The sequence below is a fragment of the Procambarus clarkii genome, chromosome 78 (genome assembly GCF_040958095.1).
Source record: "Procambarus clarkii isolate CNS0578487 chromosome 78, FALCON_Pclarkii_2.0, whole genome shotgun sequence".
Lineage (NCBI taxonomy): Eukaryota > Metazoa > Arthropoda > Malacostraca > Decapoda > Cambaridae > Procambarus > Procambarus clarkii.
In genome coordinates this window covers 19,472,378-19,498,170 of record NC_091227.1, presented here as the reverse complement: position 1 = coordinate 19,498,170, position 25,793 = coordinate 19,472,378, and the positions used below count along the sequence as shown (strand labels likewise).

Here is a 25,793-nt window from a genome sequence, read left to right as displayed (position 1 = left end):
TAAATATCACCAAGGATGCCAATACGAGAACAAAAACGCATAAAGCGAACGATATCAAAAGTATCCGAGTCACCAAGAATTCTATCGAGGGCCTTGTGAGGGAAGTTCACATATGATTGCCTTGCCACACTCCATGCATTGTATGTGCAAAGAGCCATATAGGGTGCCTGTTCGAGTCACCCAACCACCAGCCAGATGGGTCGCTTTTGGAGGTAGGTTTGAGTGTCTGGGCTGGGGCAAGGAGGAAGAGAAGTTTTCTGCAACAAAATTGGAGAATGTTTGATATATTAAGATTCCTTGTTAAAAAGGGGAAGCACCACTTCCCCTTTTGTCATCATGGTGCTTCCCCTTTTTACCTGCCAGTGCTCGACCCCTCTCTGCCTTGCTAGGTGGTATTTCTTGGCTCCAGGATGTTTAAACTTGAATAAACAGAATGCATATGGTAAATGAACAAATGAATTCACTTCTCACTCTGGCTTGTAAGTGGGTACCCAGGCACCAGTTCCCAAGTTGGATTGTAAGGGAAGATACTCAATAGCTTTTCCCTCTGGGCCTGGACCTGCCACTTGCTTGGCAGGGTCAACTCATGTTCCTAATGGTGAATACCTTGTCATCTTGAGTGACAGTCTTTAGTTGTTATAACATTGCATTTTGGCCCCCTCCTTACTAGGGAATCATAGTGCTATCCTTGCAGTTGAACACGCATGTTTCCCCTCAACCATTACTATTATGATCTGTTTAGCCTTAATATGATTAAAAATTTGTTTATGTCTGATGTAATGTCCTTACGCACCTTAATTTCCATATGCACTACATAAACACCTTGTGGATATAATTAAATTATACTTTGTTTTGCTGGGGACAGGAACTTGCCTAGCTGTCTTATCTCACATGGGTGACAGCTCAGTTTGGGTCTCAAAGAATGTCTTCAATATTGCCGATAATGTCATTTAAACTCCACCCCACGTTGATATGGGGAACAGAATTTAAGGATTACCATGAGGTACAATACTGTATCCTCGAGGCCCAGGTTTACCCTCTCCTCCAGGTTGACATGTTCACTCAGCCCCCCTTGTCATTATCATTAACCTTGTCAAAGTAATTTTTGATGTAATTGGATCCTCCTGTCTTTGGCAGTTCTTGTGGGTGCTCCATTCAAGAATTCCCCCTCTCCACATCTCTGCATTAGGTATTCAAAATTCGGGCATAGCACTTAGAAATGTAGTCTGTCCTAGTGTGGTGCCTCAGATCATTCTAGATCAGAATGATGATCTTTTGATGCTCATTACCAAGGAGGTAATGGAGCTATAAGTGATGCCCACCCTAATTTTTTGCATTCTTGTCCACATTATAAATGTTAACAGGCCAGCCTCCATCTTGCAACAAACACTGCACATCTTTCCCAGTGGCAAGACACCAGGTCTGCCTTTCCCACTTTTCTGGCAAAAATTGTCTGTGCTTCTCTGCACCACCCTCCATAGGTCCTCAATCATTTTCAAGCCTTGAACCCCAACACCACAAGCTCCCCTTCTTCCCAATGCCCTATGATTCAGAACTGGATGTTCCTGTTTTTGTCCCCCCCCCCCCTTTTTTTCACATCATTCTTTCCTTTATCCACTGTGGACCCCTGCAACTCTTGGTTCCATCTTCCTCTTTAGTTCTTCCCCCTTTTTGGCCCTCCCAGGCAGATGACCATCCAGGTAGATTTCCACCCTTCCATCCTAATGTCACCTGCTCTCTTCCTTCCTTCCTTGTTTGAGATGATCATGACTACCTCAGTACCTTGATGCTCCTGCACATATATCAATCAGAAATATAAGCTGATCCCTCTTCCTTCCCCAGTGGGTTAGAAGACGGGTGAGGCAGTTGAACGACTATGTTAAGTGTTCCTGCACCACCTCCCATCTTGGTAGTGGAGCCATCTGTCAGGCATTAGGTGTTCCCATTATCCTTGTTCTGATGCAGCACCTGGTCCAGAACACAACCATTCCTGTCCCTCTTCAGCCTGAATACTTTTCCCTCACTGGACCTTGTCGACTATACTCTTTACCCCCAACCTTCTCTGCCTCAGGTTCTGCTGGTACCTAATTCTGTGCCATTTTCTTTGCTTGTCTAGTTTTTCTTGTCATAACTGTTCTATCCCACTTCATCATGCACCTCTTTGTAATGCCAATTTTTGGGATGATTGTATGTTTTGCTTTCCTTCTCTCCCCTTGGAGAGTCTGATGTCTTTGCCACTACTTGCCTTATATCATTCTTCTTGTACTAGCATCACTAATGATATTTAGCACATTTTGCACTACTCTTCCCTGCTTGATGCTGCCTTTTGATAATTGTATGTATAATGTATAGCATGTGAACAACATTCAAAGTATCTTCATAAGCATTTTGCTAACCAATAACTAATCAATTTACAAGATTTCAGAAACACACAGCTTTATTTTAAAACACAGCAGCATAGGCATTTTCTCTAGATTGTTTTTTAATTGATCTTGCAATTAAATATTGATACAATTTTCTACAATGGTAGGAGAGGAGAGAATCAGTTGCACAGTGAAAAAAAATAAATCAAGAGACAAGGAGAATAAAATGTGGTTTTGAGATAACTATATTTTTCTATAAAGAGAACTTTTACAAATACTGTACTTAAAGTAAAATTTTCAAAGAAAATTAAATAGTGAGCCTTGTACAAGTGAATGCAGACAAAGGGAATGTTATTAAAATTCTTAACATGTACACCATTCCCATAACCATTGAACATCTAAATTTTAATGTCATCATCCTGGTGACAAGCTACTTAGAAGTCATGGTTTCCTATTAAAAATACTGTACTATACCTGAATAAATAAAATGTATTTGTATATAGTCTTAGCTATCTGGGAAGATTTATTTGAAATATTACCAATAAATTTATTAAGTCAATTTTATGGTTTTTGACTGCTAGTTGTAAATTTTTAAACAAGGGTTAACCCAAAATTTGCAATTCAGCACTGAAATAAACAATGATTTACTGTATATAACTTATTTATCTACGAGCTAGATAAAAAAAAAAATTTGCGTTGTGACAAGTGCTTAAATTATGACAAGGTCAAAGTGACAATCTTTATAATTCATACTATTTTCCAACATTTACATTTTACTTGCACAAAGTAGATAATGTTACCAACAATATATAAATACCGATTAAAATAATCAGCATTTGTCTGAATGGGGATTGGGTCACACACAACTGTAAAATTAAATATCTAACTTACAATAATGAGACCTGGGAACTGTCTAAATAGCAAATCATTACAGGATGACTAACTGGTCTTATTGAGTGCTTGTTGAGAAAAGTGCAATCACACCAGCTGCTCCCAGTGTACTGAAAACATAGTTGTAAGCTGGTGCCATGGATCTGAATACCAAGAACGATCCAACTACAACCAACATCAGGAAGAGAGCGTTGTTGTAAAACAAGGAAAATGTTGTGGCCTCTGCTTCAGCTACTTCGTTCTTCTTCCACAACACCCTGATCAAGAAAATAAAACCCAACAATTATAAATATCCTCCCGTAGTATTATATAGTTAAGGATTACCAGTAGGTAGGTAATTATCAAAAGAAGGCACCAAGCTGGGGAGACTATGTAGCAACGATTACCAGTAAGCTATAGTCATTTATTAATGTACAAAACTCAAATTTAATTTAACCTTGAACAGAATGGTTTAAAGCATATAATTTCATTTTACCTTTCATCCTTTTCTTTTTTGCCCATCTTTTTGTCATCAGCTAGTTTACGCATAACTTCTCGTGTGACAGCATCTTCAACCTTCTGTGCAACCTGAAAAATTCACAAAAGACAATAGTTTGGATTCTTGCAGGCATCTTATCATTACTAGAAATGTCTTAAAATTAAAACTTAGGCAGTTTTGATGTACATTCCATACTGGCAAAACAAAAAATGTTACAAAAATACAGATATGAAAAAGATTTATAGAATCTGCATTACTACAAATACTAACCTTGTGCTTTAGGACAAACTTAGTGTTCATGTAAGCAAAAGCAACAAGGTAAGTTGCGATGCCTGTCACTAGACCAAAGATGGCAGCTGATGAGAGTGGATCCATCATATGTATACGCCAAAACAACCCTGAAATAATTATAGTCAGTATATTTTTATACTGTATAAATACTTAATACTATACTGTATATACTTAAATGTATAAAATTATACATTTTTTAATGAAATACTGTACATCTTTATTAAAAAAAAGTTGCAACTGTATGACAACAGCAAGGCTTGAATTTTGAATTAACATTCTTGGGATGAAATAGTCAGATTTCAGCCTTTGTTTTGTATTTAGGTAGATTATTATCTGGGGGACAAACTTCAAACTTACTGAGAAATTGTTCAAGAATCTCATTTCTACTAATGATAGGGTAAAGATGCCAGTTTCTGACCACCGGCAGTTTAAGATACTAATACTGTACTGTAATACTAATGACTAATAATAAATGTTTATTTAGGTAAAAGTACATACAAAATGAGTTACAAGCAGAATGTTGGATTACTAGATAGAGCAAGTATATACTGTGCCTAAAGCTACTAATACGCACAGCGTTCCGGCTAAAATTAAATGCCAAATATTGCAATCTTAACAAAATAAAAGAAAGCCGGTGACGTTACCGGAGCGGCCAGAGAGCACATATGTATCCGCCGCTCATACTTACATATGGGGATCGCTGCGACAATTAATGCATTGAAGTAAAAAATAATCGAGCTCTTCTTGGATACATTTCTACTAAAATCCTGAAGCAACAGCTCTTCCTCCTTCGTTAACTTTTCCTTGGTGACCATGTTTGCCTGCTTGTTTACGACGCAGGTAGTGTGCAGGAAGGTTGTAGCCCTGGAGGGAGCAGCGGTGAAGATTGGGCAAGGAAGGAGAGTCACCAAGCAGCTCCCGGGACACCTCCACACTACTCACAACCCCTGAAAACAAATCAGGTTCCAACTCTTTTGCTATTGACACTTTCACCTACAAAATATATTTAATATGAAAAATAAATTGTAAATATTGAAATCTTTATAATAAAGTACATTATCAAACATTTTATATTACGTAAAGTCTTATAATTTAAACAAAGATAATGAAACATTAATATTATAAAGTCTAAGATATGCCTTAAATAATGATATCCTCCAGCATGGCTGCCATGGCTGCCAACATTGTCTTGGTGACGTGGGCTGCTGAGGGCCACGAGCCGGGCCTTCTGTAAAGTTGGTCATACTGTAAAAACACAAGTCAGCCATAATATGCAGTGTAGTACAAAATAAAAGCAAAACACAATTACACTATACTTGCCACAACTTAAGATTTAACTTTATATATATTTACATTTAACAAATATAAGTACTTTAAAGTCTTTAAAATACTTAATTTATTGAATGTGACACGATCAAATAAAATAATAAACTATTGCAAGGTGCGTCTCATATATTACAGTGGAGGAAATCAACCTCTGTTGAAATGGGAACTATTATTCATTTAGTGCATAAAACCTTCAACATTATAACGGAATTTATTCAGAAGGTGCTTTACTAGGTGATAGGCTTAAATGGTTGAGTGTGTGTGTAGAGACTGAGTGTGTGTTGCGTGAGTGTGAGTGTGTGTTGTGTGAGTGTGTTGGCCAGCAGGTGGCTAACTCCGCTTCCCCCGCTCCTGTAATCAACATTGCCTCAACGTTTCTCTAGAATTATATTTTGTACTCAAAATCTGCCTGTTGTTACATGTATTACTTCAGTAGTGCAGTTCTGTAAGGGAAAAATCAATGGCCAGTCGTATAACAGACGGTTATCTAAACAAACTGCAAGCTGTGAGTGGAAGTGAAAGAGGTTAGAGGCCCTTAATGGGACAGGCATTTAACCCCTAAATGAACTTTGCTAAGCCAGTTACAGCCTTGATGAGTTAATTACAAAGTTGGCTAACATATACATTAACAGTCTATTCACATTTTGTTACTGTCTTCCCCTTGCTACTTCGGGGGGTGTAGGGTTTTTCATTTCATCAGCCCCTGTGGCGTAGTGGTAAGACGCTCGCCTGGTGTTTCGCAAGCACTTTAAATGGGAGGATTTACTGGGCACAAATCCTTAACTATAGCCTCCGTTTAACCCAACAGTAAAATGGGTACCTGGTTATTAAACGATTTGGTGGGGTTGTATTCTGGGGAACATAGGATTAAGGACTTGCTTGAAATGCTGTGTGCTAGTGGCTGTACAAGAATGTAAGAACTCTTGTATATATAAATAAAAAAAATAAATCATCTACATAGTTTCCTATCTAGTGCTTCAAACTCTCACTGTATCTTGTTCTACCCACTCCCTCAGTATATGTGCCTAAGCCATATAACTTCACCATTGTTATCACTTCTATCAGCTTAAGTCATGATTGTTGTGTTGAATGCAAATTCTACTAATTTAGAATTAATCCTCAAATTATGCTACAATGTACATGTTGACAATTCTCGAATTTTTACAGTAATGTACCTATTAATTTAATTCAAATTTTCTTACTGTATATATGTTAACATTCTTCAAATTTGTCTACAATACATATTTAAAATTAACTGTTACATACTTAAAATTAACTTACTTACATTACATACTTAAAATTAACTTACTTACATTACATACTTAAAATTAACTGTTAGATTAAGGACCTGCCAGAAATGTTTTGTGTGTTAGTGGCTCTGCAAGAATGTAAAAACATCAATCCTATGTACTCTCACAAACCCAATGTACCTTCTTGTATATATATAAATAAATCAATAAATATAGCTTCAGGGCACCCGTTCCTCCCAACCACAGGGCATGGGGAGAGGTAGGTACCCCTAACCACACACATTTCCCTATCAACACAAACTAAAATATATATAAATGGTTAGTTGGTAAGTTTCACTCACAGGATATAAGATAATAATAATTATGGTTTGTACACTGGAAAAATCTTTTGTATTTTGTTTTACTTATATAAGACACAGCACACAAAGGGAGGGGTGCACAGTGTATCATTAACCACTGCACGGTGCACCTGTTTTTGGCAAAAATCTCTTAGTGCAATTGTCAAGGACATATTTTTGTTGTTTTTATAAATGTTCAGATAAAGTTAATGTCAAAATGTTTCCAAACTCAACTATTTCCATTTCAAAACACAGAGTAATGAAAACATTAGAAAACATTAAAATATAGCCCAATTAAAAAAAATAGCACAACTGTCAAAGCACCTAAAGGTGCTGTACACAGTGTAGTGGTTAAAGAAAAACTAAAGCTAAGGGTTAAACAACAATCTGCCTAAGTGGCAGGTATAATGTCTTTGACAACAGCAAACATGGACAAATGCAGAACTTCAAAGTGGAAGCTCCTCGCAAGGCACCGGAGCAGGAAGATTGTCATGCATGCACAGACCTAACACAACTAGTTGGAGTTTTAATTGACCTTTGACTTTTAATGTATAAAAGCATATCTTTAATTTGTCTTGGGAAAATATAGTTAAATTCATTCTCTTTGGTATTACAGTACAGTAGTTACATCTTGGAGCATTCCCAGAAAAAGCCTCCCAGAAAAAAATAAAGATGTATAAATAAATGAAAGGAAGATGAATTAAATTCTTGTTTAGCCTTACTCTGATAATTAAATAAGTGTTTATATTGGAAGCTAAGATGTATTATTTTAAAGCTCTTATACTGTACTATGTTGAATTTACAGGCTGAAGGGGCAGATTTGGTCGAATGTCACAGAATCACTTACCACATTCGTGAGGATGACAGTCACTGCAGCAGCTCGACTTACCTGCTCATTTTAGAGCAGATGATATCAAAACTAAAGGTCAGCAATGCTAAATATTTTAAAATGGCATTGGAGTATTCGGAAAAAAGTACTGTGATTCTTAACGAGTTTTTATTCCAATACTGTAGTTTTCTTTTATTCTGCAGTGATTCTAAGCATCTTTATATATGAACAGTACAACCTTGATTCAATGAACTATATGGGACCAACCCCAACTTGTTGCAATTGAAGATGCCTTCAGAATGGATTTCCCATGCCCTGTGGACTGATTTCACTTGGTGAAATTTTAATTTCAACATATAATAGACAATGACCAAATGAACATATCTTCGCAAAAATGTAACCACATCTAGCTTATTTCTCACATTCCCAGCCTCAAAACCTATTTTCAGAAGGTAACAGGACCATATCTAAGTGAACGAAAACCTTGTCGATTCGGAATGAAAATAAACCACATAATTTGCTTTTAAATACCCTCAGTAGCTTTCCCATGCCTATTGAGGATTACAGTATAATACTTTATTATAATAATGCTGCATTAACTTTCAAAGATGAGACCAATAGTTAAAAATCTGAACGCTATTTTGACTTGTAATGTACGAATAATATATTCGCTAAAGACTATTCTGTCAAGAACATGCATATACAGTAATTGTCAATGTGTTTTAGAGAACTTAGACATGCTTTGTTTAATACATAAATATGAATACATAGATAAAACTGATTGAAGTATTTTCAACTTTTGTAGTTTTATGCCATAGTCTTTCATCCTTTGAAGCACAACCCAGCTCTAAAGTTATAAGCTCCTGAGCTTTGAAAGAGAGATGTCACATGTAGACTTCTTCGAGAAGGTTTTTGGTTCTTCAATAGTCCTTATCACTTGATTATAAATATCTTGGAAGACTGAATGTTATGTTCCCTCAAAACTAAGAAGCTTCCAAAGGGAACAATGTTTATAATTAAAAAAAAATTAACCCGTTTCAAAATCCAGGATATCATTGAGAATTTGAAGAATGATGTTGAGAAGTCACAGTCTTCAGCCCCACAAGTTCTGCATGCATCAGAAGGCTCTTCTGGTAAGTATTAACTATTCCTATAAGAGATACCCTATGCTTTTGTGATGGGTTATTATTTGTGACACTTTCACTTTGTATCACATTCAGATGAATGTCTATTTTCTGATGCATTGATATTACAACCTGCTTACTAGAAGGTGTACGTATCTACTGGATTCTTATTAGAATTAAAAGCCATAACTGGAGGAAGTAGAAAATATCTAATGATAAAGTTTGCAGAGAGCAATTGAAGCTTGGTGGGAAGGACTTTATCTAATACTGTACAGTAATGTACTTATTGTATTGCTAAATGGTAGCATCGGTTGACTACTGTACTAGCAAGAATGTTTTGAGACATGTTGGTTTGAAATGTATTATATGTCTATTTCTAAAGGTTATATTAGTTAATTGTATTTTACAACTTAGTCTTATTGTTTTGTACACATCTTTTTTGCATTGATTGAGATTTTTTTTGTATCCCCAATCTTGATGTTGGTTAATTGGTGGCAATGTTTAAAAGTTTTTATGAGAAATTTCTGTACAATGGTTTGTACATCAAATGTATGAAGCATTCATTTACTGGCTGTAAAACCAAATATAAAAAAGTGTCAAGCCAAGTTTTCTTTGCAGACTGTGCATATAAAGAAAACAGAATGGAACGGTAATACAATATAATTTTATTCTAGTACAGTATTGAAAAAGTCCTCAAATAGGAATAGTATAGTCAGAAATGTATATAATGCAGTATATGTAGAGTGAAAATCATGGATTTGTGGCAATGCATAATTTATTTTTAATATGATATTTATGTTGGCAAAAAGAATTACCTCTGGTAAAAATGCTTAGTATTATATTTAAATTTCAGATAGAAACATTGTAATAATTGTCAAGTACTGTACAGGCCTTTATATTATTGAGAAAAAATCTGTAAGAAAATAATGCTTTACAGATAATGAAAGTTCCGAAGAGTCGCTGGAAAACTCTGGGGATGGTAATGAAAGTTTGGGATGTCAAAAGATGCCAAATTCCTCCTCATTTGTGATGCCTGCAGACAGTAAGCCATTATCTGATAAACACCCATCAATAGATGCACTTGTGGATGATGGAAATGCATCTGGAATGGTTTTATCACCTAATATTGTGACCTCTACATCATCGAGTGCACTGTCAGGGGCAGTTCTGCCCACCTCTTTCTCTAACACATTTTCAACAGCTCCAGAAACTCACTCATCACAAATTAGTGGAATAACAGATCCAACCACAATTCTTACTTCATCACTAAATGTTGAGCAGTCATTATGTGATACTAGCTATGGAGACCAAGCAGAACATTTAAAATGCATGAAGGTAAGTATGTACTATACCTGTTTGACCAATTTGAAATAAATGTTGTGCATTATATATCTAAAAAAAGAATATGAATAAATTTAGTGTTGAGAATGTATAAATGCTGCAGTAATTAAATATTTAAGGTTGGGCTTGTATGATAAAATTTATATTTTGCTAGTCAGGTTAATACACATTAGACTGAGTAATTCATTGTTAGGCTCTTTGGCATGCTTCAGTCAACAGCCATAAACTACATTTTGTTAGGGTTTAAGAGGAAAAAATACATTCCTGTAACCCCCAACCCTCTACATTATAGAAAATAAAAATTCAGTGCAGTACTGTTATGATACATGTATTAAGTGTTGAATTTATAAGTTATTAACTGCTATACTTGATGAATGTTGAATCCAAAAGCTTGGTTTTGCTGACTGCAATGGTAACCTGCTGTTACTTTAACATTTAGTGATCTTCAGCTGTTTGTTTGTACTGACTTGCTTACCTATCAGTGACTGAGGGAGGGAGGTCTAGCTCTTTATGCCCTGCCACTTAGCTGTTTACACCTGCCACACTAATTACCTCTCTCAACATTATCGTTTTGGGGCTCCACGGAAGATCCTCAGCCTTGCTACACTGCAAATACCATGATGATTTGCTCCAGTTATAGATAATGTTTTCCAATTTCTCAGTGTCTTCCTAAAATTTAACTTTCAATACAATAGCAATGATGTTTGCTACTGCAGAGATTTAGAGGACCCTCCAAACTCTTGGGATGAGCAAAGCTATGTGCAATTCACTTAAAATGCCAAGTGAAACAAATGTAGAAATGAGTGAGACGTCTGCATGTACTGAGAGCTATGGGATGTCATTTAGTCAACCATGTGTTTAATGGTGATGTAGTGTGCTCAAAACATAGTTGTCTAAATTTAATAAACGTGCACAAGGTTTCTTAACCTGTATATATGGTGTATTATCCTAGTGTCTATTGCCAAATTATATTATAGACTTTGTAATGTGATTTTCTAAACATCAGTGTGGAGCAGAACTACCAGTGGATGATGAGGCAGCATATTGCAGCATGTCCAACTGTGCCATCCTGCACACTTGTCCACGGTGTTGCAGGTACGTAACAAGAATCTTACTTACATCATTGCTGAAATAGATCGTGTTACTGTATATCTATTAAAAAGATATCAGAAAATATCTTTAAATACAGGCGATGAGTCACAATAATGTGGCTGAAGTATGTTGATATATACATATCTTTATCAGAAACTCAACATATCTTTAAATATCTATCGATATTCAAAGTATATCTATCAAATTAAAAGTGCTCACAATATTAAGAAATTGTATTTATGGAATAATTTATTATGTTCCTACTTTACATCATCCGCTCTTCAAATTCACAGTTGTTATTTTATAATGTATCAGAACTGTTATTTAACTTTTTTTTTTGTCATTCATGTTGTACTGTACTGTTTAATCTTACTCTGTGATCTGTGTGGTAATGAAAACCTTTGTTTTAAAAGGAAAATTTTAATTTACAGATGTAATATTTTTTCTCAGTATTGCAGATTCAGTCTCCAAAAGACGAAGACGAATAGTAGAAGCGGATGAACCATCCGTTTCTGTTGACTTGACTGGAAGTGAAAATAAGAGCTCTGAAACACCTGTCAAAAAACATACGTGTGAAAAATGTGGACGAGTTTTCTCCAAATGGAAACATCTCTCTATTCACTATACAAAGGTTAAGAAGTTATTTTGCATGATTATGACATTCTTCTCTTCCCCTATAACACCACTGGCAGCAACACAGCAGTAACAGGCAATGGCTGTTACTCGTGATACCATTGCTCTGGTATCCATTGTATAAGTGTTCTATTGCTATGGCAATATTTAGGTACATTTTGAAATGCATTCAGTACATGAATAAGTATAATATTCTAAATGAGCAGTTTCATTAACTTTACTGTGAACAACTGACACTAGTACAGTATGATAAAGCATATTTTAATGAAACATGTACAGTGCATCTAAATATCATCTACGCTCTTCCATTCTGGATCCACGCACAGCTTTCAAATGCTGTACTGTTCAGTATTCCAAACTTTCAAATGCAGTTCTGTACTGCAAATTATTATTTTTATAAAGAAAATTCACAATTTTATTTTTGCTGTGAAAAGTATACCAGTAACTCATAATTTTGCATATTTACATATTCCAACTAGTTTTTGATGTACAAACATTTAATGTAAATGTTATGTAAGTGATTATATAACACAAAACCAAATACTGTACTGTAGTTTCATGTTTTTAACATAGGTACATTTAGATGAAGATGGTGGAGAGGTGGGTCATCCAGAACTTCTGGGAAGCAATACACTGCCGCTCTACTGTTGTAAGACGTGCAACCTGGCCTGTCTTTCTGTACAGAGGTTTAACACACACACATGTCGTCTTCCCACTGACGATGATAACACCACTTCCACTGTAAGCTCGGGGATTCTATTTTTTGTTTGTATGTACTGTATGTATAATTTGCTTAGCTAATACAGTACTTTTAATTTTACAGTTATGTATATTTGCCCCTTGTATAGTATTTGGTTATACTGTACAGCACATTTTTGCCATAAAAGGGTTTTCCATTTAGTGATCATTAATTTAAATTGCATGCACTATGATATAGTACATAATAATGATTATAGAGTACACTTGTCTGTCCACTCTAGCAAAGACAACCATGACCTGGCACTCTCCTCAAACCCATCAACTTGTTCGTTAGTATTGCATTAGTATTGTCACTGACTGTCTCGCCCACTCACTCTCACCTACTAAAATTGTTACAAAACCCTTTGTATTTTCTTGGTAAATAATGTCAAATATTTGTGTGGTCGTTGCTAGTGAATATTGCTGTATCCTTATTTGGTTTGACTTTTCTTGACCTAGGTTTACCCATTGTGGTCTGTGCTTTCCTTATGTTCATTGTCAGAGCTCCTTGTCAGGTACCAACATGTCATGTCTCTGATGCTAGATATTTAGCTTGATGTCTCTGCCACTTGTGTTTTTTTTTATACAGTATTTGAAAACATAGCACTTACCTTGACCTGCCCGATCACATGTGGTTCAGATTTCAGCATGTGTATTTTGGATTCAAACTTGTTGTGTGGGGTGTCACAGTGGTAGTTTGAGCCTGAGGGGGTGGGAAGGTGGTAGTGGTTTAGTTCCCCAGCTTTGGGGCTTTTTCCTTCTTGTTTTGAGCCATTCAGGATTTGGTGGGTTCTCCAGATTGTGTTGAGCTGGTTATGTGGTGTGCAGTTTGTCTTGTTGTAACTCTGAGTCAGCTAACCAGTCTTTTCCAACGTGGCCATTTAAACAAGATTGTTTATCATTTTATTTGCTCCCACTTCTAGCTGTGAGGGTTGGCCATGTTTTCCTGTCTTCCAGACAATGTTCTCTGAGGCTTAGTCTGCTGTGTGCTACATTTATCATTTTATTTGCTCCCACTTCTAGCTGTGAGGGTTGGCCATGTTTTCCTGTCTTCCAGACAATGTTCTCTGAGGCTTAGTCTGCTGTGTGCTACACTAGAAAATGAAGAGGGAGGGGGGGGGGTTCAAGTTACCTCTTTGGGGTCTTCGATAGTTCCATATCTTTTCCTTGCTGATTTCCAAGAGTTGAAAAGAGGGCATTCAGCTTGTGGACTGGGGCCTTTTGCCACACACCCTGCCTGAAGCTGGTGTTTTGAACTTGGGCATTTCCTCCTCCTTCCTGTGGCTCATTTTTCTGTTCATGAGTCTGCATGTTGGCCTATTTTTCCCACAAGCTATTTCTTCATTACCCAGTAAGCATATTCTGCAGTCTTTGCTTTTAGTCTTAATTTATAGTTTTTCAATGTGCTTTCTCTGTGGTTTTAGAAGGTTTGCCTACCTTTGGGGCCATGGCTCGTGTACATTTTTTCTTCTGGGAGGCGCTCTGATGAGTTGGCTCAGGGAGCAACTTAAGTTATCTTGCTCAGAAGTAGGGTGATGAGTGATATAAAAATGCATCTTTCTGGGTAGCCCCTCAGATACTCTCTTTTCCACCCTTGGTGTTATGACTTTGTTCTTGTTCAAGTGACCAGGACTTCATTTGAAGATGCCATCTCATACATTGTGGTGACGGTGGTGCTGTTGTCACCTAGTGGCAGTTGGAGTAGTCAGTAGTTAGTCAACTGGTTGTTTGCAGAGAAATAACTATCATTCAATTTTGTTAATTATTCCCATAGTGACAAGTCTATTTGTTTGTGAATTGAACCTGATCTTCCCTGCCTTCCTTCCCCAGCTTGGTAGTAACTTCATAAAGGTTGGTAGCTTGTTCTACAAGAGAGCTGGTGAAAGGGGAATGAGAGCATAGTAGAAGATAAAAGTAAAATTCCAGTGAAGATTATTTTCTTTAAATTATAATGCAGTATTAATGTTCTGTATTGTAATGTGAATGCTTCTGCCATTGTGATATATTTTTATTGTAACTTCTTGTTTCAGCTTTCAAACAGAATTCTTATTACCAATGTACTTAAACTGCACAAACTTCGTAAGTTTGTGTGCGAGACTTGTGGTGTGGAGTATCGAACTTTCAAACGCATCACCTACCACCTGCCTCGCTGTTCGCCTGGGCCTTATCCTTGCAATGTGTGTGCATTGCTCTTTACTACACAAAAGGAACTTAACTACCACAAGAAAAAGTTGCACAAGTATGATCTGAGTATATTTTATATTATTTGTATGTTTCCACTTGTATTTTCATTGAAAATTGTAAGGAGGAACATTAAAACTTATGTTATGAGTCAATATGAGTTACTGTATCTTGTGGCTTCAGATTGTTGCATACAATATGCAGGTTTTATAAGCTGTTACCACTTAAAGAATTTGCAGTGTCCCTTGGACAATTGTCACGGCATTCAGGCAGGTCACATTCTCGGCACTGGAATTGCAGGGCTCTCTCTACACAGTCCCTGCAAGGTTGTTAAATGAGCAAGGGGTCACAGGAGATAAGACCAGTGTAGCCAGGAATAATTGACAGAAGTGTATTGCAAAAAAACATAAGTTGTGTAAGAGTTCTCCTCTGTAATCAAACTTGACAACCAAGCGAGGTGTTCTTCTGAATAATCCACTATCTGCCAAGAAACTTAGTAGGCTACTCTTGGCTACCAATAGATGGCAGCACTATCTCCACAAGAGCCATTGGATTCCAGCTGCTCAAATTCTTCCTCTCTATGTACTCGGCATGTTTGGCAGGCTATGTCCAGAGAGTAAGTGAGGAAGTGTGTGATTAGGGGGATAGATGGTTGTATGGGTAAAGAGGGAGAGTGGAAGTATAAGATTGAGACTAGATAAGAGGAGCCAATGAGGGTTAATTCATCAGTGGTCTATTTCCACCTCATATTCTGAGAGCAAGTGCCGATATGGATGTCTCTTCGATACATCACTCCTGAACAGCTATTCAGTCTGGATCCACTTAGATTATTTGCCAGTGGTCTGTTCCTGGAATGGAGGCATCTGGACTCAATGCCTTTCTCTCTCTCTCTCTTGTTGGACTAGAAATAGCTTTGCGTCTGAATAATTGTGGTAGAGTCCTTCAAGTTGTCGTCCACATTTAGTGTGTCAAATGTATTTGTATATGGTCTCTACCATTTGTACCCAATTTTGAGGAAATGGGAGGTGGATATGACTTTTCTTTTGATATGCAAGAAATATGGACATCCTTGGGTGGATCTGTTCACAGCCGTGTCAGACCATCACCTTCCATGTACAGTATGTGTCCTTTATTCCCAAACCAGGTGGCCTTCACATTGAAGGCTCTTTGTGTTTGCAATTGCAAATGTTGCTCCCTGTTTGTCAAAACTAAGAAACTTTGCAGTCAGTATCATTTTGATGATTCTCAAGTGGCCAGTTTAATCCTTGTCCCGAATTTGATTCTCTCTGCCTCTCTGCATCTGGTGCCCTTTCTGAATCTCCTCCAATCCTAGACAATCTGTGGCAGACCGTATATGGATGGTTTGCTGCTTACCCCCTGATTACATATCTGCTGGAGTCTCTGAACCTACTCTACAGTCACTTGCATTGTAACAACATGGTGGAGTTCCTTGGTTTTGCAATCCTCCTGTTACTTGTAGTTCTTTACAGTGGGGCCTTGCTGTGCAGTAAGTTTCTTCTATTTTTGTGGTCTTTCTTCTTTTTTCTGTTTGATGTTTCTCGTAGTGTGCCACCTTATGACCAATATTGTCTCATTCTGCAGGTCTTTAAGCTTCTTACCTTATATTTTTGTGTAAACCTTTCCAAGCCTCTTTTTTCTTAAGCTCACATGGGTCTTATAAATCTTCACCCATGCATTTTCCTCAGGAGCCATCTTTGTCTTTGAACATCATTCTAGACTACCCCTCTTCTTCTTATTTCCATATTTTCCATTGCAAAGCCCTACAAGTTTCCTGTTGTTAGATGTTCCTTTGAAGGTGGTGTTCCTCTTGGTCTTAGGTTCATATTCTTGGGTTGAAGAATTAATCTCAGTCAGTGTTAAGTCTGTCTTTTTAACCTAATGTTCAGTACTGTCTATGCTCAGTAATCCGAATCATGTAGGGCCCATCCCGTATTCGAGTTAACTGAACATTCCTGGTAAGAGATTTGGCCATGTAGAATGTAAACAAATTTAACAATTTAAAATTGTTTGTACCGCAACCAACATAATGACTGGATAAACAACTCTCATTGTTTCGGACCGTTGAAGGTGCTAAGCTGGAAAAACTATATATCGCACTGTCTATGTTGCTAGATATTCAAAAGATGCTAAATATCACTCATGATGCCAATGCAAGAACAGAAGGATCCCAGGGAGAGCTTAAAAATATTCCTGCTGTGCCAGTGTTGAGAATGTCCTCTGCTTGACAACCATGCTCCTTGTCAAGAGGACAAATCAAATCTTAAGGGGCAACTTGATTCTCATTGTTCAGAAAGGTTAGTAACCTATTATTGCCATGCTTAGTATATAAAAACTAGTAGTGCTATATACTGTACTTCGACTTAAAAATAAGTTGAAAATATACTAAATATCATAACTAGACTAGACAATGCAAGGGCAAATTGTTTTGACTGTATTTCAGAACTTTTTCTATACTTTGAACACAGGGATGAAAAATGCTTTGTATGTGAAGAGTGTGGAAAGTCATTCCAGAGGAGAACATCGCTACAGAAGCATGCCATTAACTGGCACGAGTCAAATAGCGCCATGGGTCCATTCAAGTGTGAGCTGTGCCCAAAGAAGTTTATCCGTCGAATATACCTAACAAATCATAAACTGAGGATGCATGGACTGGACAAAAAGTTTTTGTGTCAGGTACATCATTTGGTTTCCCTTCTTGTGTAGTGAGAAGTAGTTCTCACTTTGCTTCTGATTGCAAGTAATGTTTATTTGATATGGGTGTATGTATATATATACTGTATATGCCATGTGTGACCTACAGTTCTATCTAATGCATACTGGATACATATTTAGATATACAAAGTAGACAGTCTGGTTCGATAGAACAAAATTTTTTACACTAATGATAAAGATGTTCAGTAGTGGTTGAACAGAGCACAATTTGCTGGCAAGGCTTTAGAGAAACACTAAGATGAGATGAATTCATTTATAGTTAATTTTTAATGTTGAAAACCATATGAATCACTATATGCTGGCACAAACCTTACAGGTATGTGGTAATAAATTCATGACACAAAATTCCCTCATGGCCCACATGGAGGTCCATAATGAGCATAAACGGTTTGAATGCACCTTTTGCAAGAAGAAGTTTAAAAGGAAGGAAAAGCTCAAGTACCACGAGAGAATACACACAGGTATGTGGCTGTTGTTTGCAGTATTTTTGGTTATATTTTATTAACAGTTGAGTTGTCTGAATAAAATCTTATGACAGAGTATGCATTTTTTTTATATATTATTATACTTAATACACCATCTTGGTTGTCATACTTTAATGTTTTAACTATTTCATCACTATATAATGTTTTAATAATTATGCTTTATGAATAATAATATCTTGCTATAATACTTTAACTGTTGAGTTAAATTTGAAGTGAAAATATTTTTGGGTCCTCTCCATCTCTTGAAGTATGTATTTGGAAATGAGGATGCCATCCCAGGATCTTCAAATCCTCCTCCTTTGCTTGAGGGGAGGCTGTCTTTCCTTCCCAGGAGTTGGGTGCTCATTTTGGGAGCCTTTCTGACTTGGGGCTCCTGCTTCGAGTTTGGATATACCGTAGTTCCAGGACCAGTTTCCAAAGCCCCAGCCTCCTCCCCCCACCTTTTTTTCCCAAGGAGTTGTGGGTGACCAACCACCCACAACCACCCATAGAACTGTTGGTGGTAGTTGTACTGTTTTTGCTTGACCTTTCTGGGGCTTTGGTGTCCAGGCTGTATGTAACATTCCTTCAGACTGGGTTGGTGCTTTGTCCACTTTCCCAGTCTTAATTCAGTGCTTCATTTTCTCTTCTCAGGGTTTAGTTCTTCATTTCATGTGACAGTGGATGTTAAAACACTTACCAAGTTCTCTGACTGTTACATTTCTTCTGGCCAGTCAGATGTGGCTTTGTATCCAGCCTTCATCATACAATCAGGGGCCACTGGTCTCTAGAGTTGTAACAATTACATCTACCATATTGTCTAAATATAATGTAACAATTACATCTACCTTGCTGTTTACTATAATACTAATTCAGCATTCACATTACTCAGTTTTGTCTTTCTATAACCTTCAGCTTTTCCTTGTGACTATCTACTTGGATCACTTGTACAGCAACAACTGATACTGCATGAACCTTGCTCCTTGCAGTATTGGCACTTGAGTTTCTAAAAGTCCAAATGGTTGGGAATTGTTTCTTCACACTGTCCATGCTCTTAATTTGTCTTCATATTCCTTCCAAGTACTATAAAGTAATTCTAACATAACTTTTCTAATAATTATGTTACATTCTCTTTCTTTGTACTATACTTACATCGATAATTTTTCAGAAAATTATTTATTTCCTTGGCATTTTTATTTATCTGAATTTACCTGAGGGCCACTGACACTAGTGGCCTCGACGAGGACAGAAAGCCGGCGGCTTGTCGAAGGTCTCCCCCCACCCATCTGCCTTGATAATCTTTTCCAGTTGGATTTTGAAATTCAACAGTTTTTTTCATTTATGGCTTCGACAGGTAGACAGTTCCATGGGTTTATAACCCTGTGGGTGAAAAAGCATCTCCTGTTCTCAGTCCTACATTGTTGCTTGTTGAGCTTTAAATCATTGCTCCTTGTCTGTGTTACTTCTGACCACTTGAAGAAATTGTTCACACCAACATCCTCCAAATTGTTCAGTATCAGTGAGATCCACCATGTCATGCCTGGTTTGCATTGTTATTCCTGTGGGCCTCAACTGTTCCTGATAAGAGAACGGTTGAGAATGATAAAGAGACTTAGTGCTAGAATGCTTTTTGTTCCTTGGTTTTATGACTGCATACTTTATTCCTCGGGCACTGTTTTTCATTATTACTTACAATATACCTACTAGACTACATTTTGTATTGCCCTTCTGTTTTCAGTTTATATTTACTACATTTAATCATTTGTATTCAGCTGAAAGTTGTCTGATTTATACAGGAGAGAGGCCCTTCCATTGCCAGTTATGTGTTCGTGGCTTTGTCAGCAAAACGAAGCTAGATGAGCACGTGAGTCGTCATCGTGGGGACCGCCGCTACCGCTGTTCCTACTGCACCAAGACATATGCAGGAGCATGGGATTTAAAGCAACATGTCAGGTGAGGCAGACCCCAAACTGCACAAGATTTTAGAGAGTTAAATACAGTATTAATAATGCTTTACTGTACTTCATTCATATTGATTATATTGTAGCTATTAGTATATACTGTACTACACCAGTTTAATAGTATTGTATATACTCGTCACAGTTCTTACAAAAACCTCATGTGCTGTCTTCGTACAGTTTATGAAGAAAATCAATATCGATATGTGTATTCAAGGTAAATTCATTCTAGGGTATTTTTATTATATCCAATATAATTTCATTAATGATGAATGATTTGTTGTCAAATTTTTTGTATACTGTACAGACTAGTAATGTCACCTATTGCAGAATACCAATTTCTGCATCATATGCATAAAAAAATGTAATGCTTTACTATGCCTCACCTCTTCCTCTCACAAGAGTTTGCCGACACTACTGTATCTCGGTTAAATTATTCTTAAATATATTTTTGAAAGGCATTCATAACGGTACTTTTGTGTAACTTTTGTAATTTTGCTGCATTTCAGAAAAGTGCATGACAAGCTGTGTGAGAAAGTAGCAGTGACTGTTGTTGCTCCGAACCAAACGAGCACTGGTAACTCTGCACTGACTCAGGTCAGTGCTCACACTGAAGATTGTGATATTTGCTCTTATAAGATATAATATTATAGAATTTTCACTTTGCAATGTTCTTTCTGAACTATTTCACTCGACTGTTCTTTAAAGTAAGCGTCTGTCCTCTCGCTGGGAACTGTAACATGTAATTAAGCAAGGGGATACACAAATGTCAGCCCCACGGGAAACTGTACAAATGGTCTCTTGGTTGGTTCTAGGGATCACTGGAAAATAACCATCCAGCTTTAGTGACCCCCTAGATGGAATGTATTAAATAAACTCAGCCTTTCAGCTTTTAGCTTTTTATAAACTCAGTCCTTCAGTTCCTAGCATTTATGGATTCTTGGTATGTTCCCTTTTTTTGACATGAGGTCTAGCCTTTGTTACCAAACCTTGCATTGCATTTGTTTCTCCATGTCTATGCTAGGGGCTGACTTTCTGGTGCTTTGAAAGTTCCTCCATTTCCCCACATTATAAGGGGTCAGGCTTGACTGATCATGTTGTTTCTGCTGCAGGACAGCAACACAGTAACTTTGAATTTTGTTCATCTTCTGCTTCCTGAACTACCGCCTACCTTGTTTCCATCCCACTCTTTTTATCAAGATATGTAGTCTATTTTGCTTTGCCTGGCCTTTCAGGGCAGTTTTACTCGGTTATGTGACTGGTCTTAGATCCCTATACTCCTCTCACCTCTATGAGCACATCAGATTCTGATTCTAGTTCTAGTGTTCAGGAAAGGGGGGGTTTTCACTACATTCAGCACTTGATTTTTCAAGTGTTTTTGGTATGTATATATATACAAAATGTTTTGTATCATTTGCAATACTATACATATGACAAATATTATTTTATGTTCTGACTTCTCCTTAGGCTGACTATATATATTTGTTTCCAAATTATTCAAAATTCACATGTCATTATTATCAAATTTGTTTACTGCTTAAATGAACTTACCTTCCATGAAAAAGTAACATTTACGGCTCAGATTGGGAGACAAGTAAATATATAACCAAGTTGTATTAAAGAACTTTCCATAATGCTTAGTTAGTACTGTAATTAATTTTCTAGGTACAAGTTTTGGATCCTTTAGCCATAGCAACTGCAGCATCTGGTCTCAAGGAAGAGGAAGGAGTTACATGTGGGAGTAGTATGGCGCACTCTCATACCCAAGGCAATACCTCGTCGGCCACCCTTGAAGAGGTAAAGTGTGCATACATATTTTGTTCAAAGAGTACAAAAATATGATTTTTATATTGTTTCCCTTGAGCTAACAACCTGTGTAGTCCACAGTTATACATTCTGTCCATTTTTGACCCCATACTGCATTATTAATGAGCAAAAGTGTTAATAGTATACTTCCTCTCCAAATTAGCACTTGCAGAGAATGTTCTTAATCCCCATAAAGTAAATAAAAGTATTGTTATAGAAAACATCACTTGCATAAAACTCGGAGCACATGTTGGCCTATGAAATGTGGCATACTCTGAGCAATAATCCTACATCTATAGCATATATATTTACCTTGCTTTGAGGATATAACATTCAACTGATATATTGTTTGTATTTATACTAAGTATTATACATAATATGGATATTGGATTACTGTCATACTATTATTGTGGTGTATTTCTCTTCTTAATCTTTACAGGTTGGCAGTGGACTGGTTGGGGCTGCTCAATACATTACTGTGAGTGGGCAGCCAGCAGTGACTATTCCAGTAGTGGGAAGCATACAGGGACATATCCCACCTCTTGGTCATGTTGTGCAGGTCAGTGTTCATACAAATTTATTTAATTAAACTGTTGTAATAATTTGAAGTGTCAATCTTGGTGTTGAAGCAGCTATGCTATAAACAGTCCTATTATAAAATATTACATTTGTTTCATCTGTTGGTACAGCTACAGTAATATCAATTAAAAATTCATAACATGAGAATTAAGGAAACTGCAGAAAACTCATTGGCCTATATGAGGCAACTCCTATTTAAATCCATGCAACAATCCTATTTCCAAACCAGTATTTACTCCAGCTCTTTCCTAAATCTAAACTTATCCAAATTATATACATTGTTTATATCTTGGCAATATTAAAATACATAAGAACTACATGTTGACTATCCGATGATGATTCCGAGGATCCCCACAGCCTGATCTCTGACCAGGCCTCTTGGTTACTGGTCTGATCAATCGGGCTGTTCGATGTGGCTGTTTGAGAAAAAACAAAAAAGTGGCTGACACACTTCTTCTGGAAGCATTTAGTAGCATGTCTTTGAACACTAGTTTATTGTGGTTGTATGTAATAATTTAAGTATAGCTGCAGAATGAAAAGTACACTTATGGTGTCCCATTTTCCCTATAATCTCTGTCATATGACGTATGTAATGTGTTAAAGAAAACTCTTTTACCAAGTTACTGTTTACTTTCGTAGGTATCTGGCTCAACTGTTCCTCTGGCTGGTGTTGGGACAGCCATTGGCACTGGTGGAACATCAATGCAAACAGTACAGACAGTGCAGGCAGTCCAGACCATTCCAGGAGTGACTGCTACTGAATACTCTGTCCAGACTCTCCCTCCTCAAGCAGTACATACCACACAAGGCTATATTTTCACTCAAGGCTTTGATATGGTCAGTGGCACCTTGCAGTATTAGTAAGCACACTGTAAGGGATGGATTTCCAAAGAAGATGGAATACTTGAGACAACCAGACATTTGTAAAGGCTACAGATTTTGCTAATTATTCTCAGTAGAGATAATCTACATGGAGTTGTCACCTTAAGTGTAATCAAAATACAGTATTAATTGAAATTGCTAAGCTTACTACATTATTGACATTACTAGGTATCATATAGCTATCCTGGTATGTTTGTATGTTGGCAAAGGACTTGTCATTATTTATGCCACATGGTCTTTAAGGCAGTATTCTGGCAGGAGAACTTAATGCTGTATGAAATGTAATTACTGTACCAACAGACACCTCTTTTAAAAGGTAATTCAACATGTTTCTTCAAATCATCTATAGTCAGCTGGGTCATGGTATCATGTTGAACTGCAACCTGCAAGCAGCAATAGTCTGACTTATGAAGACTAGCTGTCAACAGTACGGCCTAATTAGAGATTAGACTACTGGGATGATTTTCCTTAAAACTATCATGAGATATTAATGACTAAGCATATCTGAGATTCAAAATAATGGATTGGCCAACCATTTAAGAAAACTAAATTGAAAAATGAGTAAAGAATGTATAAAGAGAAAATAAGAAAAAATATTAAAAGTAATAATAAATTTTACTTGATAAGACAGAATCTCAAAAAATATATCTCGGATTGAGTGAACTATACCATAAATATTAGGAAGAAAAGCCTCATAATTTATTAATAACTTTTCTTGTGGTTGTACTGTGCATCATTGGGTGTTCCATACCAGCAATTGAAGGCAATTTAAATACTTATGAAAGATACTACAAAAGTATGAAAGAGAGCTTCAATCTTGCAGGTAAATGTATCATGCTTCTTTACCACTCTTGATACAATATACATGTAATGTTTTAACTGTGCATTCATTTTAGTAAGATATTGTACTTAGTATTTTCTTTATTTCATTCTGACAAACTATAAGTAGAGTGGCCAGTTTATTTCAGATCTTATACAGTAGTTGAAAAGTCATCAGTATATTGGTTTTCATAATGACTTGTCATCATCCAAAGAAACCATTATTTAATATATTTTTGTACTTTCTAACACATACAGAAGCATGGTAACACTAGATTTATTTTGAATGTGTGTAGTAAAATATGCGACGCCAAAAGATGCATATTTGGACCAAAATATTCAGTGAAGATTTTCCTACATTGGAGTGGAAATAAAATAGAAAAGCAGTTGCCATAAGTTGGCAATGTTGTGATATATACGTTGTATATATATAAACAAAAGTATACCTAATAGGTAATACTCAAGCTTGTGTCTAGTAACAACCCAAGTTTATATCTTGCAAACTAATGGAGTGTATGTCCCATTTTCTTTTTTTCTTTTCCCTCTCAAAAGAGGTGTTCACTTCCTACTAAGTATTGTGCCAAACTATGAGATAAGATGTAGATATTAGAACAAGTAATAAGGAGCAAAGCATATCACATTTTGTCTCACTATCTGTTCTTAATTATTATTGTCCTTTGGTTCAAGAGTTGTCAATACATGCCTCTCCACTTTCGTGTCACGAATGATCTAGTAGTTCTTCAGTTTTATGGAGATTTTATTTACTCTACTTCTATAATGCTCTATATTATATATTATATTAAATATATTATACTTCTATACTATATTTATTATATATACTTCTATATTATGCTTCTATAATATGGTTTACTTATATATTATTTTGTCAGGTGTAACTCATAAAAGTCATTTATGGTTTCTCAATCTTTTGATCTCTAGATACTGTACATTGATTACTTTATGGGGTAACTTGCTTCATCTTTCAAGATTTGTAGGTCTACTACTGACTACTGCATGTAGGAAATTATTGTGTGCCTAGAATATTACAACAGACCTTAGTGAAACTCGTCAGATGTGTAGCAATCGTGCAATTTAATTGGAAAAAAAGTTTTGTCTGCCAGCATGTCACTTCTTTACAGTATAAACAAAGGTGGGGGAAATATTTGTGGCAATGTCACTAGTGTTTTTGTGTATGAAAACACAACAGAATTGCTTTTTTACATACATCTCCAGAAGAGTATATAGTATTGACTCATGACAATTCTTATTTTTTGGCTTTCAACCACTCTACCCAGGAACTTGTTAACTGCAGCTGGGTCAGTCTAACCTTCTTATCTCTAACATTGTTGGAGTCTTTTTCTACACATCACCATCTGGCCATACCTAGAGGGGGAATGGTGTGGTAACCTTGCGCTGATTTTGGGGCTCAACATCCCCACGGCCCGGTCCTCGACCAGGCAGCGAGGATGTCGAGTTGTCTGGTTGTTGGTAAGCCAAACAAGACCCCTGTGTGTGAGCTGCATACTTCCTATAGTGTACTGTACTCTTGTTTTTATTGCTAGGTTGAGCAGGCTGCAAGCACTCGTTTCTTATTTTGAGTTTATTCATATAGATTATTTATTTCCATATTTGTGTATTGTACAACATTTGCCAATTCAAATACATGCTCATGCTGTT

At 36.7% G+C, this 25,793-nt stretch overlaps 2 protein-coding genes across 4 annotated transcripts; one reads left to right on the top strand and one right to left on the bottom strand.

Moving 5' to 3' along the window:
* Positions 1–2,595: 2,595 nt before the first annotated feature.
* Positions 2,596–4,990, bottom strand: LOC123746031 (translocon-associated protein subunit gamma). Its single transcript, XM_045727183.2, has 4 exons — positions 4,712–4,990; positions 4,003–4,130; positions 3,730–3,821; positions 2,596–3,511 (listed from the first exon to the last, which is right to left on the bottom strand). The coding sequence occupies exons 1-4, from the start codon at positions 4,836–4,838 to the stop codon at positions 3,313–3,315; spliced, it is 546 nt and encodes a 181-aa protein (XP_045583139.1). The 5' UTR covers positions 4,839–4,990; the 3' UTR covers positions 2,596–3,312.
* A 457-nt stretch (positions 4,991–5,447) lies between these two features.
* On the top strand, positions 5,448–23,891 carry LOC123746028 (zinc finger protein 813). Of its 3 annotated transcripts, none has more exons than XM_045727176.2 (15): positions 5,448–5,571; positions 7,743–7,862; positions 8,815–8,899; positions 9,828–10,225; positions 11,238–11,326; positions 11,774–11,954; positions 12,530–12,697; positions 14,725–14,933; positions 17,362–17,569; positions 17,925–18,069; positions 19,869–20,025; positions 20,540–20,627; positions 21,696–21,827; positions 22,276–22,395; positions 23,055–23,891. In XM_045727176.2, the coding sequence occupies exons 1-15, from the start codon at positions 5,509–5,511 to the stop codon at positions 23,274–23,276; spliced, it is 2,385 nt and encodes a 794-aa protein (XP_045583132.1). In that variant the 5' UTR covers positions 5,448–5,508; the 3' UTR covers positions 23,277–23,891. The 3 variants fall into 3 exon arrangements, with proteins under 3 accessions (XP_045583132.1, XP_045583133.1, XP_045583134.1); XM_045727177.2 differs by having other exon boundaries at positions 5,471–5,583; positions 23,055–23,417; XM_045727178.2 differs by lacking the exon at positions 5,448–5,571 and adding an exon at positions 5,737–5,873 and having other exon boundaries at positions 23,055–23,417.
* The last annotated feature ends 1,902 nt before the right edge of the window (positions 23,892–25,793 follow it).

Excerpts from the sequence above, each read along its gene's own strand:
- LOC123746031 (XM_045727183.2), bottom strand. The coding sequence starts at position 4,838 with ATGGTCACCAAGGAAAAGTTAACGAAGGAGGAAGAGCTGTTGCTTCAG. Across the intron at positions 4,131-4,711 it reads TGTCGCAGCGATCCCCATAT|GGTTGTTTTGGCGTATACAT; the intron begins GTAAGTATGAGC and ends TAATTATTTCAG. Across the intron at positions 3,512-3,729 it reads AAAAAAGAAAAGGATGAAAG|GGTGTTGTGGAAGAAGAACG; the intron begins GTAAAATGAAAT and ends TTTCTTGATCAG.
- LOC123746028 (XM_045727176.2), top strand. The coding sequence starts at position 5,509 with ATGGGAACTATTATTCATTTAGTGCATAAAACCTTCAACATTATAACG. Across the intron at positions 10,226-11,237 it reads AACATTTAAAATGCATGAAG|TGTGGAGCAGAACTACCAGT; the intron begins GTAAGTATGTAC and ends TCTAAACATCAG. Across the intron at positions 22,396-23,054 it reads CTCTTGGTCATGTTGTGCAG|GTATCTGGCTCAACTGTTCC; the intron begins GTCAGTGTTCAT and ends TTACTTTCGTAG.